At 64.9% G+C, this 12679-nt stretch overlaps 3 protein-coding genes across 4 annotated transcripts in view; 2 read left to right on the forward strand and 1 right to left on the reverse strand.

The window, feature by feature from the left end:
• The window catches only part of LOC118260323 (zinc finger protein 420-like), a 337064-nt gene that overhangs the window by 124390 nt on the left and 199995 nt on the right, over positions 1-12679 (forward strand). The gene's annotated exons all lie outside the window — the stretch shown is intronic.
• Positions 151-3945, reverse strand: TAP2 (transporter 2, ATP binding cassette subfamily B member). Of its 2 annotated transcripts, XM_035570430.2 has the most exons (10): positions 3896-3945; positions 2728-3537; positions 2504-2634; positions 2226-2431; positions 1654-1851; positions 1454-1582; positions 986-1348; positions 750-909; positions 546-682; positions 151-469 (listed from the first exon to the last, which is right to left on the reverse strand). In XM_035570430.2, exons 2-10 carry the CDS (start codon positions 3324-3326, stop codon positions 290-292), a joined length of 2103 nt encoding a protein of 700 aa, XP_035426323.1. In that variant the 5' UTR covers positions 3327-3537; positions 3896-3945; the 3' UTR covers positions 151-289. The 2 variants fall into 2 exon arrangements, with proteins under 2 accessions (XP_035426323.1, XP_035426324.1); XM_035570431.2 differs by lacking the exon at positions 3896-3945 and having other exon boundaries at positions 546-676; positions 2728-3658.
• Positions 4096-10445, forward strand: TAP1 (transporter 1, ATP binding cassette subfamily B member). The gene is made up of 11 exons (XM_035570432.2): positions 4096-4375; positions 4974-5076; positions 5178-5308; positions 5404-5609; positions 5946-6143; positions 6697-6825; positions 7164-7349; positions 8011-8184; positions 8882-9041; positions 9116-9252; positions 9767-10445. Exons 1-11 carry the CDS (start codon positions 4285-4287, stop codon positions 10253-10255), a joined length of 2004 nt encoding a protein of 667 aa, XP_035426325.1. The 5' UTR covers positions 4096-4284; the 3' UTR covers positions 10256-10445.

The following is a 12679-nucleotide window of genomic DNA, read 5'->3' on the forward strand; positions in this document are numbered from 1 at the left end:
GTCCTCGTGGCCCTCCCTTGGAGGCTCTTGCACAGTTTCACGCCCTTCGTCTGCTGTGGTGCCCACAGCTGCACGCAGTGTTCGAGGTGAGGCCTCACTAGCATAGAGCAGAGCTCCCCACACCCTGCCACAACCCAGCTCACTTGTCTCTGGAGTGTTTCCACTTTATTCCATACAAATCCTGGCACCAACAGGAGCAGCCCCCACCTCCCATCCTGCAGCCAGGACAGGAGCTGGCAGCTGCTCCCTGTGGCCTATCCCTGGGGGTTTTTGGCTGTCCTGTGGGTTGTTAGCGCTGCAGCAGGCGGCTGTAGGGTCCACCACAGGTTGCAAGCTCAGCAGGCGTCCCCATCTCAGCCACGGTGCCATGCTCCAGCACCACGACGCGGTCAGCCTTCTCCAGCATCCGCGGGTGGTGGGTGATGAGCAGCACCGTCCGGTCCCCCCCACTCTGCACCCACTGCTGCAGCTGCAGGAAATGCCGGTGCCCATCAGCCTTCGCCATAGGGCTGGACCCCTTTTCCCAGGCACAGTCCACCACTCACTGCCACATCCCCATCCCCATCCAGGGCACTGGTGGCCTCGTCGAGGATCAGGACAGTGGGGCATCGCACCAAGGCCCGGGCAATGGCAACACGCTGCTTCTGCCCCGCCGAGAGCTGATCTCCTCTCTCCCCTACATCTGCAGGATGGAGACAGGGAGGTGATTGGGATGGACACCCAGGTCCCACCTGCTCCCCAGTACTCACCAGTGTCAAAGCCTTGGTCCAGTGCAGAGATAAAGCCCAGGGCACCAGCAGCCTCTGCAGCTGCTATGATCTCCTCCTCCCGGCAGCCCTCCAGGCCATAGGCAATGTTGTCCCGGATGGAGCCAGAGAAGAGCACGGGCTCCTGCCCCACCAGTGCCACCTGCCCCGGGGCAGAGGCTGAGTCCGGGCACTGATCGGCACGTTTGTGCCGCACACCCTCCTGCAGCCACACTCACCTGGCGGTGTAGGTACCGGTGCTTGTAGTCGCGCAGCGGCACCCCATCCAACAGTACTTCCCCGGCCGTGGGCTCATAGAAGCGCTGCAGCAGCCCGGCACAGGTGCTCTTCCCGCTGCCATTCAGCCCCGCCAGCGCTGTCACCTCACCGGGGCGCAGCTCGAAGGAGACATCCTGCAGGACAAGGTGCTCAGGGCGCGTGGGGTAGGCAAAGGAAGCGTGCTGGAAGGTGACGTGGCCTTGGAGTGTGGCAGGCTCCCAGGTGCCCCCAGTGCCCACAGCCGGCTCACGGTCCAGGTAGTCGAAGATCTTGTGGGCAGCTGCCACATTGCTCAGCAGGTCGCCGTAGGCGTACGCCAGTGCCTGTGTGGGGCAGAGCTACTGGCACCGAGGATGGAGACAGCAATGTGCTCATGGCAGGGACAGACGTGGGGATGTGCCTATGGGGCATGCACTGCCCGGTCTTACCTGCACACTGCTGCCGGCATTATTCTGGTAGAGGATGAAGGCGATGAGGCCGCCAGCAGTGAGGGTCCCCTCACGGAGCTGCTGGTGCCCACAGTACAACACCAGCGCCTGCACGGCCAGCTGCAGTGCCTGCAGGAAGAGGGGTGAGTGGGGATGTCCTTGTGCCAACAGGCACCTGGGTCCCCCCATGTCAGCCTCACCCGCCGGATGAGGAGGAAGATTGCCTTCTCCATGTCCCGCTGGTCCCGCAGCCTCAGCATCTTGGTCAGTGCCTGGTCGTAGCGGTGCTCTTCCTCCTCCTCCCCAGAGAAGGCCCGCACCGTCTCGATGGAGGAGATGGCCTCCTGCACCACCACCCCAGTGCCAGCTGTTGCATCCAGCACAGCCTGCTGCAGCATCTGGGTAGGGCCAGCGGGCATCAGCACCCATGGGATGGCACAGCTGAGTCCTTGCCATCCCATCCCATCTCCATTCCTGCTCTCCTCTTGCCTGTTATCCTATCCCCATGATCGCCATCCCTGCAATCATCATCCCCACTTTCCTTACCCTGTCATTCCCAGCCCCAAACCTCCTCCTGTAATCCTCACCCTGCTGTCCTGTCCCAGCCATCTCCACCTCCCCATTTTGCCCAGCCATCTCTACCTCACATCCCATCCCCACCATCCCCATTTCTTGCTGTCCCCAGCCTGCCACCCTCTTCCTACTGTCCCCATCTGGCCATCCCATCACCATCCCTGATCTCCCGTCCCTACTGTCCCATGTCCACCATCACCTGGTGCCGGGCATTGTAGATCTTGTGTGCAACAATGGCAAGGGGCACCTCAAGCAGCGCCAGCAGGGTCAGGCGTGGTGAGAGCGCCAGCATGAAGGCGCTGAGCCCCAGCACCTTCCCCAGGTTCCGCAGGGCGATGTTGGCACTGAGTGGCACCACCCTGCTCGCCAGTGGCACGTCAGTGGCCAGCCGGGAGGCCAGCTCGGCTGCAAGGGTTGAACAAGGTGAGTGGGGGACACACCAGGGGGACAGGGGCAGGGAACCCCCCCCCTTTGTACCTGCTGTGGTCTCCTGGAAGAAGGCCATGTCCTGGTGCACCAGGCCAGAGAAGAGCCGGTCGCGGGTGCGCAGGGTAAGGCGAGCCATGATGAAGGTGAAGAGGCCCCCGCGGCAGCCGGCAAACAGCGAACTGAGCAAAATGGGGGAACAGAGACACCCCGAAACCCATCAGGCACCGTCCCAGGTGTGGACAGGGTCTGGAGGAGGAACTGGGGGTCCCTACCTGCTGGCGGAGGCGAGGCACACAAAGCCGATGGCAGTGGCAAAGGCAGTGGGGCCGTCCCCATGGCGGAGGACGTCCAAGGCCCTCCCGGTGCAGTAGGGCACGGAGGTCTCACCCAATGCAGCCAGCACGAGGAATAAGAAGGCTCCGCTGAGGAAGGGCCACTCAGGCCAGGCCAGGGCCAGCTGCCGGCGCAGGGCTGCCTGGTACTTGGCCTCCTTGGTCCCCAGGGCCACCCCAGGTGCCAGGGAGGTCCAGGTCAGCAGGGCCAGCAGGGCCGCCCCGTAGGCCAGTGCCAGCCAGGACGGTGTGGCCATGGCCAGCAGCACTGGTGGAGCCCCAGGCAGCTCCAGGCAGCCCCGCAGGGTCAGGAAGGTGGCGGGGGCCAGGCTCACCAGGGCCGCAGCTCCCCGGGGTCCTCCGGGGGCCAAAAGCCTCCCAGCCCCCACCAGCACTGGTAGCCGCAGCCCAGCCTCCAGCCACGTGGCCACTAGACCCAGCCGGGCCAGTGCCGAGGCCAACCGGGCCAGCGCTGCCAGCACCACCAGGTCAGCCAGGAGCAGGGCACAGGCCAGGCGCAAGGTGGGCAGCAACTCCATGGCTTGCGGGGGCCTGAGGAGTGTTCAAGGCCCTACCCAGCACCCCCAGACCCTCTGCTGGTCACCTGGACACTGCTGGGCTCCCTGGGGCACTCCCCAGGGAACACCAGTGCTCCCAGTGCGGACTCCTCAGCTCCCCTCGACTCTGCCCAGCACCCTGGGGCTCACACCAGTGCTCCCGGCTTAGCTCACTGAGACCCTGCTGAGCTCCCTGGGATACCAGTGCTCCCAGTAAATCCCCCAGTCCTGACCAGGTTCCCCAAAACCCTTCCCAGTACCCTAGAACACAACCCAGTACTCCCAGTATGGCCCCCCAGTCCCGGCCTGGATCTCCAAACTGCTCAGGAATACACCACTGACCCCCCAGCGCAGCCCCCTTCACCTTTTTGAGACACCCCCCCCCCCCCCCCGGCACACTGGGGACACACCAGCTCTCCCAGTCCTCCCAGTCCAGCCCCCCCTCACCGGCCTATGCTCCCCGGTGCTGCTTGGCTCAGCCCGGCCGAGTCCAGCCACCCCCCCTGGTTCCCCCCAGCCCGCTCTGACCCCCCCGGGGCCCCCAGACCCACCCGGCCCCGGCCGCTCCCGCTACGCTCTGGCCCCGCCACCTTTCGCTTTCGTTTTTGCAGCCCTACAGCCCCCGCCCTTCTCCCCCGGCCCCGCCCCATCCCCGCCTCGCCACGCCCCCTCCACCCGTCGCCACGCCCCCTTCGCCAATTGCCACGCCCCCCTCCGCCCTCTCGTCACGCCCCCCTCCCCACCCCTCCCCTCCCCGCGCCAAGCTGCTCCGGCCCGATCTGCCCGACAACTGGTGACGCACCGCCGGCCTCAGCCAATGGCAGGCGGAGCCGGCGCCCGTCCCGTCCCCGCGCTGGGTTTCATTTTCCGAGAAACGGGGACGGGACCGGCGCCGGGACGGGAACGGGGCCGGGAGGGTCCCGGGCGCTGACCAGGGACGATGGGCGCCGGCCGCCGCCTCCTGGAGTCGCTGCGCCCCGAGCGCTGGCGCTGCGCGGTGGTGGCGGCGCTGATGGGGGCCTCGGCGCTCGGTACGGGGCGGGGGGGTGAACAAAATAGGGGGGGAAGCACCCCCACGTTGGGGGAGCTGCATGAAATGTGGGGGGGCAGCCATAAATCTGGGGGGCAGCACACCTATCACAGCAGCATTGAGATTTGGGGGGGGCTGCACAAAAGCTGGGGATGTCAGCAAGTTGGGGGGGCAGCACCATATGGGAGCCGCATTGAGGTTTGGGGGGGCTGCACAAAATCTGGGGGCGTCAGCAAGCAGGGGGGGCAGCACCATATGGGAGCAGCATTGAGATTTGGGGGGGGGGGGCTGCACAAAATCTGGGGGGTCGTACCCTAATAGGGAGCAACACTGAGCTTTGGGGGGGCTGCACAAAATCTGGGGGGCAGCAGCAAACCAGGGGGAGGAGCACCCACATGGGGAGCAACATTGAGCTTGGGGGGTGGGGGCTGCATGAAATTTGGGGGGGTCAGCCACAAACCAGGGGAGCAGCACCCCAATGGGGAGCAACACTAAGCTTGGGGGGGCTGCACAAAATTTTGGGGGGCATCATCGGGCCCCCCCTACCGACCCCACTGCCCCGGGGGGGCCCCATCAACCTGACCACGGTTTGGTGACAGGGGAGATGGCTGTCCCCTACTACACGGGGCGCGCCAGCGACTGGGTGGCCCGTGAGGACGAGCTGGCGGCCATCTGGCCCATGGTGCTGCTGGGGTTGAGCAGGTATTTCGGGGAGGGGTACACACTGGTTGGGGTCGGGGAGCAGCGCGGGGGTCTCCCTGAGGCACACACACACCCCCCTCCTTGTCCCCTTCCCACTGCAGCGCTGTCACCGAGCTGGCCTGTGACGCCGCCTTCGTGGGGACGCTGAGCCGCGTGCACGGCCACCTGCAGCGGCGCCTCTTCGCCGCTGTCCTCCGCAGGGACATCGCCGAGCTGCGGGATGAGGGGGCTGGTGAGCATGGGATTTGGGGACGGGCCCGGCGGTGGGGTGGGGACAGGCACGGGGACACTCACCCCGCTGTCATCCTCCACCTTGTCCCCCTGCAGGGGATGTGGCAGCGCGGGTGACGGGGGATGCGGAGGCCACCCGTGAGGCCCTGAGCGAGGCGCTGAGCCTGCTGCTGTGGTACCTGGCGCGGGGCGTCTGCCTCTTCGGCACCATGGCCTGGCTGTCCCCGCGCATGGCCCTCGTCACCGCCCTGGTGCTGCCCTTCCTGCTGTCGCTGCCCAGGGCCATCGGCAGGCTTCAGCAGGTGAGGGGGGGCTGTGGGCCCGCTGTCACCTCCGTGTATCAACTGCCATCCCCTCTCCATGTGCCCACTGTCACCTCCATGTGCCCACCCTCTCTGGGCCCGTTGTCCCCACGACATGCCTGTTGTCCCCTCCATGTGCCCGCTACCCCCTGCACGCACCCAATGTCCCCTCCATTCACCCACCGCCCTCTGCATGTCCCCACTGTCCCCTCCACTATGCCCACCATGTCCCCCCTGACCCCTCCCTGTGCCCACCATCCCCTCCACATACCCTCTGCCCCCTCCCTGCACCCCATTCCCCACCTGCCAGCCCTGCGGTGACACTGCTGTCCCCAGGGCCTGGCTCCAAAGGTGCAGAAGGCGCTGGCCCACGCCAGCGAGGTGGCAGTGGAGACCTTCCAGGCCATGGCCACCGTGCGCAGCTTCGCCAACGAGGACGGGGTGGCCGCGCGCTACCGCCAGTGCCTGCACCAGACCCACCGGCTGGAGAAGCAGGATGCGGTCCTCTACACCGTCTCTGCCTGGACCAGCGGTGTACGGGATGCGGTGGCACAGCAGCAGGGGGTTGGGGGACAGGATGGCGTGGGGGCGGTGGAACATGGGGACACAATGGCATGGGGGTGGTGGGACATGAGGACACAATGGTATGGGGACTGTGGAACATGGGGACATGATGAGAAGGGTCTGAGGGACATGACATGGGGCTGGGGGACATGGGGATGTGATGACAGAGGTGAGAGAGATGACGGTATAGGGCTAGGGGACATGGGGATATGATGGCACGGGGACAGTGGGACATAGGATGTGACAGCACAGGGACATCAGGACATGGTGAGCATGATAGCACAGGGGTTGCGGGGCACAAGGGTGTGATGACGTAGAGAATGGGACAGCACAGAGCCTCCAGGACACGGGGGACACAATGGCACGGGGAAACATGACAGTTCTGGGGCTCCGGGACATGGGGGATGTTGATGACATGAGGGAGGTGACAGAGCAGGGCTGGGAACTCAGTGTCCTTGCAGAGAGTTGGCCACAGCCCTATGGGGAGGTGTTCCCTGGGGGTGACTCCTCACGGTGTCCCCAGTTCTCAGCGCTGGCCCTGAAGATGGGGATCCTCTACTACGGAGGACAGCTGGTGGCTGCGGGGACCATCAGCACCGGGGACCTTGTCACCTTCCTCCTCTACCAGTTGCAGTTCACTGATGTCGTGGAGGTGAGCCCAGGTGCCTTTGTCCCCATGTCCTCCCTGCCATGTCCCACAGCCAGTCCCTCTGTGTCCCTGTGCCCACCCATGTCCCCAGGTGCTCCCTCTGTCCCCATTTCTGTCCCTCTGTGACCCCCTGCTGTGTCCCTGTGCCCTCCCCACCATGTCCCCATATCACCCACTATGTCCCCATATGTACCCTGTCACATCCCCATGCCAGTCCCCCTGTGTCCCTGCATCCTCCGAGTTCCTGTGTCCTCCACGTCCCCACGCCCTCCTGGCCATGTCCCCATACCCATTCCCTCCGACCCCAAACGCTGTCACTCACATCCCTGTGCTGTCCCCAGGTCCTGCTCTGCTACTACCCCACGCTGACGAAGGCTGTGGGCTCATCGGAGAAGATCTTCGAGTTCCTGGACCGGGAGCCACAGGTCGTGCCCTCGGGGACACTGGCACCCAGTGACCTGCGGGGCCACCTCCAGCTTGAGGACGTCTGGTTCTCCTACCCCGGGCGCCAGGAGCCTGTCCTCAAGGTGGACATGGGGACACAGCAAGGGGACACAGAGAGCGTGGCAGGCGTGGGGACATGGCAGGGGGACACAGGGACATGATGGGAGAGTATGGCAGGTGTGGGGACATGGTAAGGGGCTATAGGGACACTGGCAGAGTGTGACAAGTGTGGGGACACAGCAGGGGGACACGGGGACACAATGGTAGAGCATGGCAGGCATGGGAACACGGCAAGGGGGACATGGGGACGTGATGGGAGAGTGTGGCATGAGGGGACACGGCAGGGGGACACAGGGACATAATGGGAGAGCGTGGCAGGCGTGGTGACACAGCAGGGGGGCACAAAGGCATGGTAGTGACATGGCATGGGGACATGGTGGGAGGCCACAGGGACATGGTGGGGAGGGTGTGGGGATGTGGCAAGGGGACACAGGGACACGGTGGGGATGTGGCATAGGCACACATAGAACAGTGTGGGGACATGGCAGAGGGACACAAGGACATGGTGGGGAGGGCAGGGGGACAGGGTACACAGGGCCACGGCGGGGACATGGCATTGTCACCACAGATGTGGCAGGGAAGGCGGGGGGGGGGGACACAGGGAGGGGATGGGGCAAGAGGAACACAGCAGGGAGGGTGTGGGGACACGGGGTCACAGAGGTGCAAATGGCCACATCCCCCCAGGGCGTGTCCCTGGAGCTGCGCCCCGGGGAGGTGCTGGCACTGATGGGTCCCCCGGGCGCGGGGAAGAGCACCCTGGTGTCCCTGCTGCTGCGCCTGCACCAGCCCACGGCCGGGCGCCTGCTCTTGGACGGCCACCCCCTCAGCGCCTACCGTCACTCCTACCTGTGCCACCGGGTGAGTTGCTTGCCTGCGCCCTGTCACCGGACCTCGTCCTCCTCCGTGGCCCCGGTTGTCCACGTGGGGCCACCTGAGGACGTCCTCACGCATCCCCAGCCATCCCCCCTGAGGTCACTGGATGTCCCCCCTGCACCCCTTCCCATCGCCACTGGGTCCCCAGCCATGTCCCCAGATGTCCCTGCCCACCCCCACCATGTCCCCAGATGTCCCTGCCATGTCCCCAGCCACCCCCACCATGTCCCCGGCTGTCCCAATAATGTCCTCCATGGCCACCCCTACCGTGTCACCAGCCATCCCTGCTATGTTGCCACCCATTCCCATTATGTCCCCAGATGTTCCTGACATGTCCATAGCCATCCCCACCATGTCCCCTCTATGTTCCCGCTGTGTCCCCCATCAGGTCCCCACCGTGTCCCCTGCCATCCCCACCATCTCCCCCACTGCATCCTTGCCACGTCCCTGCCATATCCTCAGCCATCCCCACTATGTCCCCAGCAGTCCCCATTGTGTCCCCCCCCCGGCCACCCCTCCCATGTCACCAGCTGTGTTACCACCCCTTCCCACAACATCCCCTGCTGTCCCTGCCATGTCCCCCACCATGTCCCCCACTTCACCCCCAGCCATCCCCACCCTCTACCCCAGCTGGGTCCCTGCCGTGTTCCCGCTGCGTGCCCAGCTGTCCCCTCCACTGCAGGTGGCCACAGTCCCCCAGGAGCCGGTGCTCTTTGCCCGCTCACTCCACGCCAACATCGCCTATGGGCCGGAGAGCTGGAGCCGGGCACAAGTGACAGCGGCAGCCTGCCGGGTGGGCGCCCACAACTTCATCACCCGCCTGCCCCGAGGCTATGACACAGGTAGGGTGTCCCCCCCCATCCCTGTCCTATCTAGGGTCCCCGTGTCCCCTCCCCTAACCCCTCTGTCCCTGCAGAGGTGGGTGAGCTTGGGGGGCAGCTCTCCGGGGGACAGCGGCAGGGGGTGGCCATCGCCCGCGCCGTGGTGCGGGACCCTCACATCCTTGTCCTTGACGAGCCCACCAGCGCCCTGGACGCTGAGTGCCAGCAGCAGGTGGGGCGCGTCCCTGTGTCCCTGCGTCCCCTCAGTCCCCATTCCTAACAGCACTCCTGTCCCCGGGCATCCCTTTGGGTTCCCTTTCCCGCTGTCCCATCATCCCTGGTTTCTGTGTTCCCTTTGTCCCCACTCCTGGTGACCCCTGGGTCCCTTTTGTCCCCACTCCTGGTGTCCCCTGGTCCCTGGGTCCCCTTTGCCCCCACCCTGGTCTTCCCTGGGTCCCTGGGTTCCCTTTGTCCCCACTCTCGGTGTCCCCTGATCCCTGGGTTCCCTTTGTCCCCACTCCTGGTGTCCCCTGGGGCCCTGCTCCCCCATCTCCTGGGTCCCCATACGGTCCTTCTGCAGTCCCCCTTGGTCCCTTGCTCCCAAAGCCCCCGGGGTCCCTAATCTCCACATCCCCTGGGTCCCCAGTCTCCATGCCTCCTGGGTCCTCACTCTCGGCATCCCCTCGGTCCTGAAGTGGGGTTGGGGACATCCCGTGCATCTCCACTGACCGCATCTCCTGCTGCAGGTGGAGCGGGAGCTCTTCGAGGCCAGCGGGACCAGGCGCACGGTGCTGCTGGTGACAGGGCAGGTAGCCTTGGCAGCACGGGCGCACCAGGTGGCCCTGCTGGAGGGGGGGCAGGTGCGTGAGCAGGGCCCCCCCAGCAAGCTGCTGCGCCCCGGCAGCCGCTACTGGCACCTGCTGCAGGATGGGGGACGCCAGGGGACGCCAGGGGATGGGGACAAGGGCACGGGGAGTGGGGATGAGGGACAGCAGGAGCCAGGGATGGGGACGGTACAAGCCAGGATGGAGACATCAGGGGATGGGGATACGAGGAGCTGGGATGGGGACACTGGGAGCCAGGGTGGTGACACTGAGAGCTGGGATGGTGACACCGGGGCCAGGGATGGGGACACCAAGGGCAGAGGTGGGGACACTACTACTCCTTGGGATGGAGACACCAGGAGCTGGGATGGGGACACAAAAGGCAGAGATGGGGACCCCCAGGAGCAGTGACAAGGGACCATGAGACGTGGGCAACAAGCCAGACAATGCTGCAGTGTCCCTGCTGCATGGCCGTGACCAGGGCGGCCATTGGATGAACTGGGGTGTCACCGGGTGCCACCGGGTGCCACCAGGGCTGGTGGCCGGCAGGGACGGCCGTGTGCAACAGAGCGTTAATAAATCCTCGTGTTTGTACCTGGGATGTGCTGGGGACTCTGGGGGTGGGGGGGGGAGCACAGTCATGGGTGCTGGGTCCTGGGGGTGCCACGCCCCAATGGCACCCATTGGGAAGGGGCTGGTGGAGAGGGGGTGGGGTGAGGCTCAGAAGGGGTGGGGCTACAAAGCCAAAAGTGAAAGTAAAAGGGGGAGCGTCTAGGGGGGGCGGGACCAAATCAGTCTGGAGGGAAGAGACTTGGACAGGGAGCACTGGGGGTCACTGGTGTGTGCCCCAGTAAGCCAGGCAGTGTTTTGAGGGGTGGGGGGGCAGGGAGCATACTGGAGCACTGGTGTGTGTTCTAGGGCACTGGGAAGGGTCTTAGGGATCATGGGTGGGTCTGGGGGCTGCACTGGGAGCACTGGTGGCCACTGGTTTGTGACCCAGTGACCGAGGCAGGATTTCAGGGATCCAGGCTGGTTGCTCAAAGCTCTGCTCAAAATGGTTCTTCCTTTGGGTTACTCGATAGAGAGGGCTCACAAGCTGACTATAGCCTGGAACTCATGTTCTTCAGAAACTCACAACACCCCAAAAAGCTTGTGTTTATTTCTGGGTTGCTGGTGGGAACATAGCTGTCACCTTATTGGCCACATCCATAGTGGCGTGGTGACATCCATCCTGCCATTTGACTCCCCCATCACTTGGTCTCCTGTGCAGATCCTTTGACCTTGCTTTTTTTTTTTGACCGCCCTTTTTTTTTTGTGGCACTGGTCTGGATGCGGCACCCCGTCCGGCACCGCTCCTTATGCTTGGTACTTCCCTTGACTTTGACATGCTTCTCGGGGCCCAGGTTCTGACTACTGTCCAGACCCTCATCCCTTCCCTGCCCAAAAGCCTCGAACCTGTTACCCAGGGACACCGTGGGGGTTGGTGGCACTGTGGGTGTTGGGGCAGATGCCTTCTTCTGCTTCGAGCTGAGATGAGGGTCCAGCCCCTTTCCTCTCGTGGGTGGTCGAGTCCTCTGTCCTGCAGCTGAGCAGCTGGATCAGCTACTACCCCTTGCAGGGACTTAGGAGGGGGCTGCTGGGCCTCAGTAGGGACAGGTTGACACCTCCTATCCGTCTCCCTCAGAGACTCCCAGGTGGCGCCGAGCCATTTGGTCTGAGGGGCTCGTTATTGGGGGGGGGGTGTTTAGGAGTTGGCTCCGTCTGCCTCCAGGCCAGGAGCCCTCACTGCAGTCGATCTGTGTGAGGTCTTCATTCTTTCCTTCTTGGTGGAGGCAGTCTTGAGGCGCGCAGTCGACTTTCTTGCCCTCGACAACCTCCTGTGTGGACCCTCCCCCACATCCTCACCTACCCGTCCCTCAAGCTCCAGAGCCTCAAACCTATTGTGTAAGGGCACCTGGGGAGGTGAGGCAGGTAAGAAGGGGGCTCGCTGACGTGCAGCACTGAGCGGGGGCCTGTTTCCATTCCCCTCCCAGGGGGGCCCGGGAGGGGAAGGGGAGGCCTGGGGGATCCCGGTGCCGGGAATGCCCGGCCCCGCCCGCACTCACCACTCGCCGCCCAGGACCCCCAACAGCAGCCGCAGACCCGGCAGCAGCCCCAAGCCCCCCACCCGCCCCGGCCCCATTGCCCCGCTCCGCTCTGAGCCCCGCGCAGCAATTGATGCCGCCGCCGCCAACCCGCCAATGGCGACTTAGAATCTCTCCTGACGTCACCGGGCGCCGGGCAGATCCCGGTCTCGGCGGGTTCCGAGAAGGGGAAAGCGAAAGCGAAAGCGCTGCGGGCGGTGCCCCGGGCCCCCTTCTGGCTCCAGTGGCTCTCCCCGGCTTCGACCCCGGCGCGTCCCCCGCGGGAGGCTGGAATCGCAGAATAGCCCCAGTTCGAAGGGACCCACCAGGACCATCCAGTTCATTTCCAGGCTCCACAAAGGACCACCCAAAAATCAGACCCTTTCTCTAAGAGCCTTCTCCAAACACTCCTTGAGCTGCAGCAGGCTCAGGGCTGTGGCCACATCCCTGGGGAGCCTGTTCCTGTGCCTGACCACCCTCTCGGGGAAGAACCTTTTCCGAACAGCCGGCCTGAGCATCCCCTGTGGCAGCTCCATGCCGTTCCCTCGGGCCCTGTTGCTGGACCCAGACAGCAGAGACTGGCGCCTGCCCCTCCGCTCCCCTCATCAGGAAGCTGTGGGCCACCGCGAGGCCTCCCCTGCGTCTCCTCTGCTCTGGGCTCAACAAGCCGAGCGCCTTCAGCCGCTCCTCACACCCCTTGCCTGCAGTCCTT

The sequence above is a fragment of the Cygnus atratus genome, chromosome 33, assembly GCF_013377495.2.
Source record: "Cygnus atratus isolate AKBS03 ecotype Queensland, Australia chromosome 33, CAtr_DNAZoo_HiC_assembly, whole genome shotgun sequence".
Lineage (NCBI taxonomy): Eukaryota > Metazoa > Chordata > Aves > Anseriformes > Anatidae > Cygnus > Cygnus atratus.

Coding starts and splice junctions, on each gene's coding strand:
- TAP1 (XM_035570432.2), top strand. CDS start 4,285: ATGGGCGCCGGCCGCCGCCTCCTGGAGTCGCTGCGCCCCGAGCGCTGG. Junction 5,077..5,177: donor GTGCTGCTGGGGTTGAGCAG/GTATTTCGGGGA, acceptor TTCCCACTGCAG/CGCTGTCACCGAGCTGGCCT. Junction 5,610..5,945: donor CCATCGGCAGGCTTCAGCAG/GTGAGGGGGGGC, acceptor TGCTGTCCCCAG/GGCCTGGCTCCAAAGGTGCA.
- TAP2 (XM_035570430.2), bottom strand. CDS start 3,326: ATGGAGTTGCTGCCCACCTTGCGCCTGGCCTGTGCCCTGCTCCTGGCT. Junction 683..749: donor GGACCAAGGCTTTGACACTG/GTGAGTACTGGG, acceptor TCCATCCTGCAG/ATGTAGGGGAGAGAGGAGAT. Junction 470..545: donor ATGGGGATGGGGATGTGGCA/GTGAGTGGTGGA, acceptor CATTTCCTGCAG/CTGCAGCAGTGGGTGCAGAG.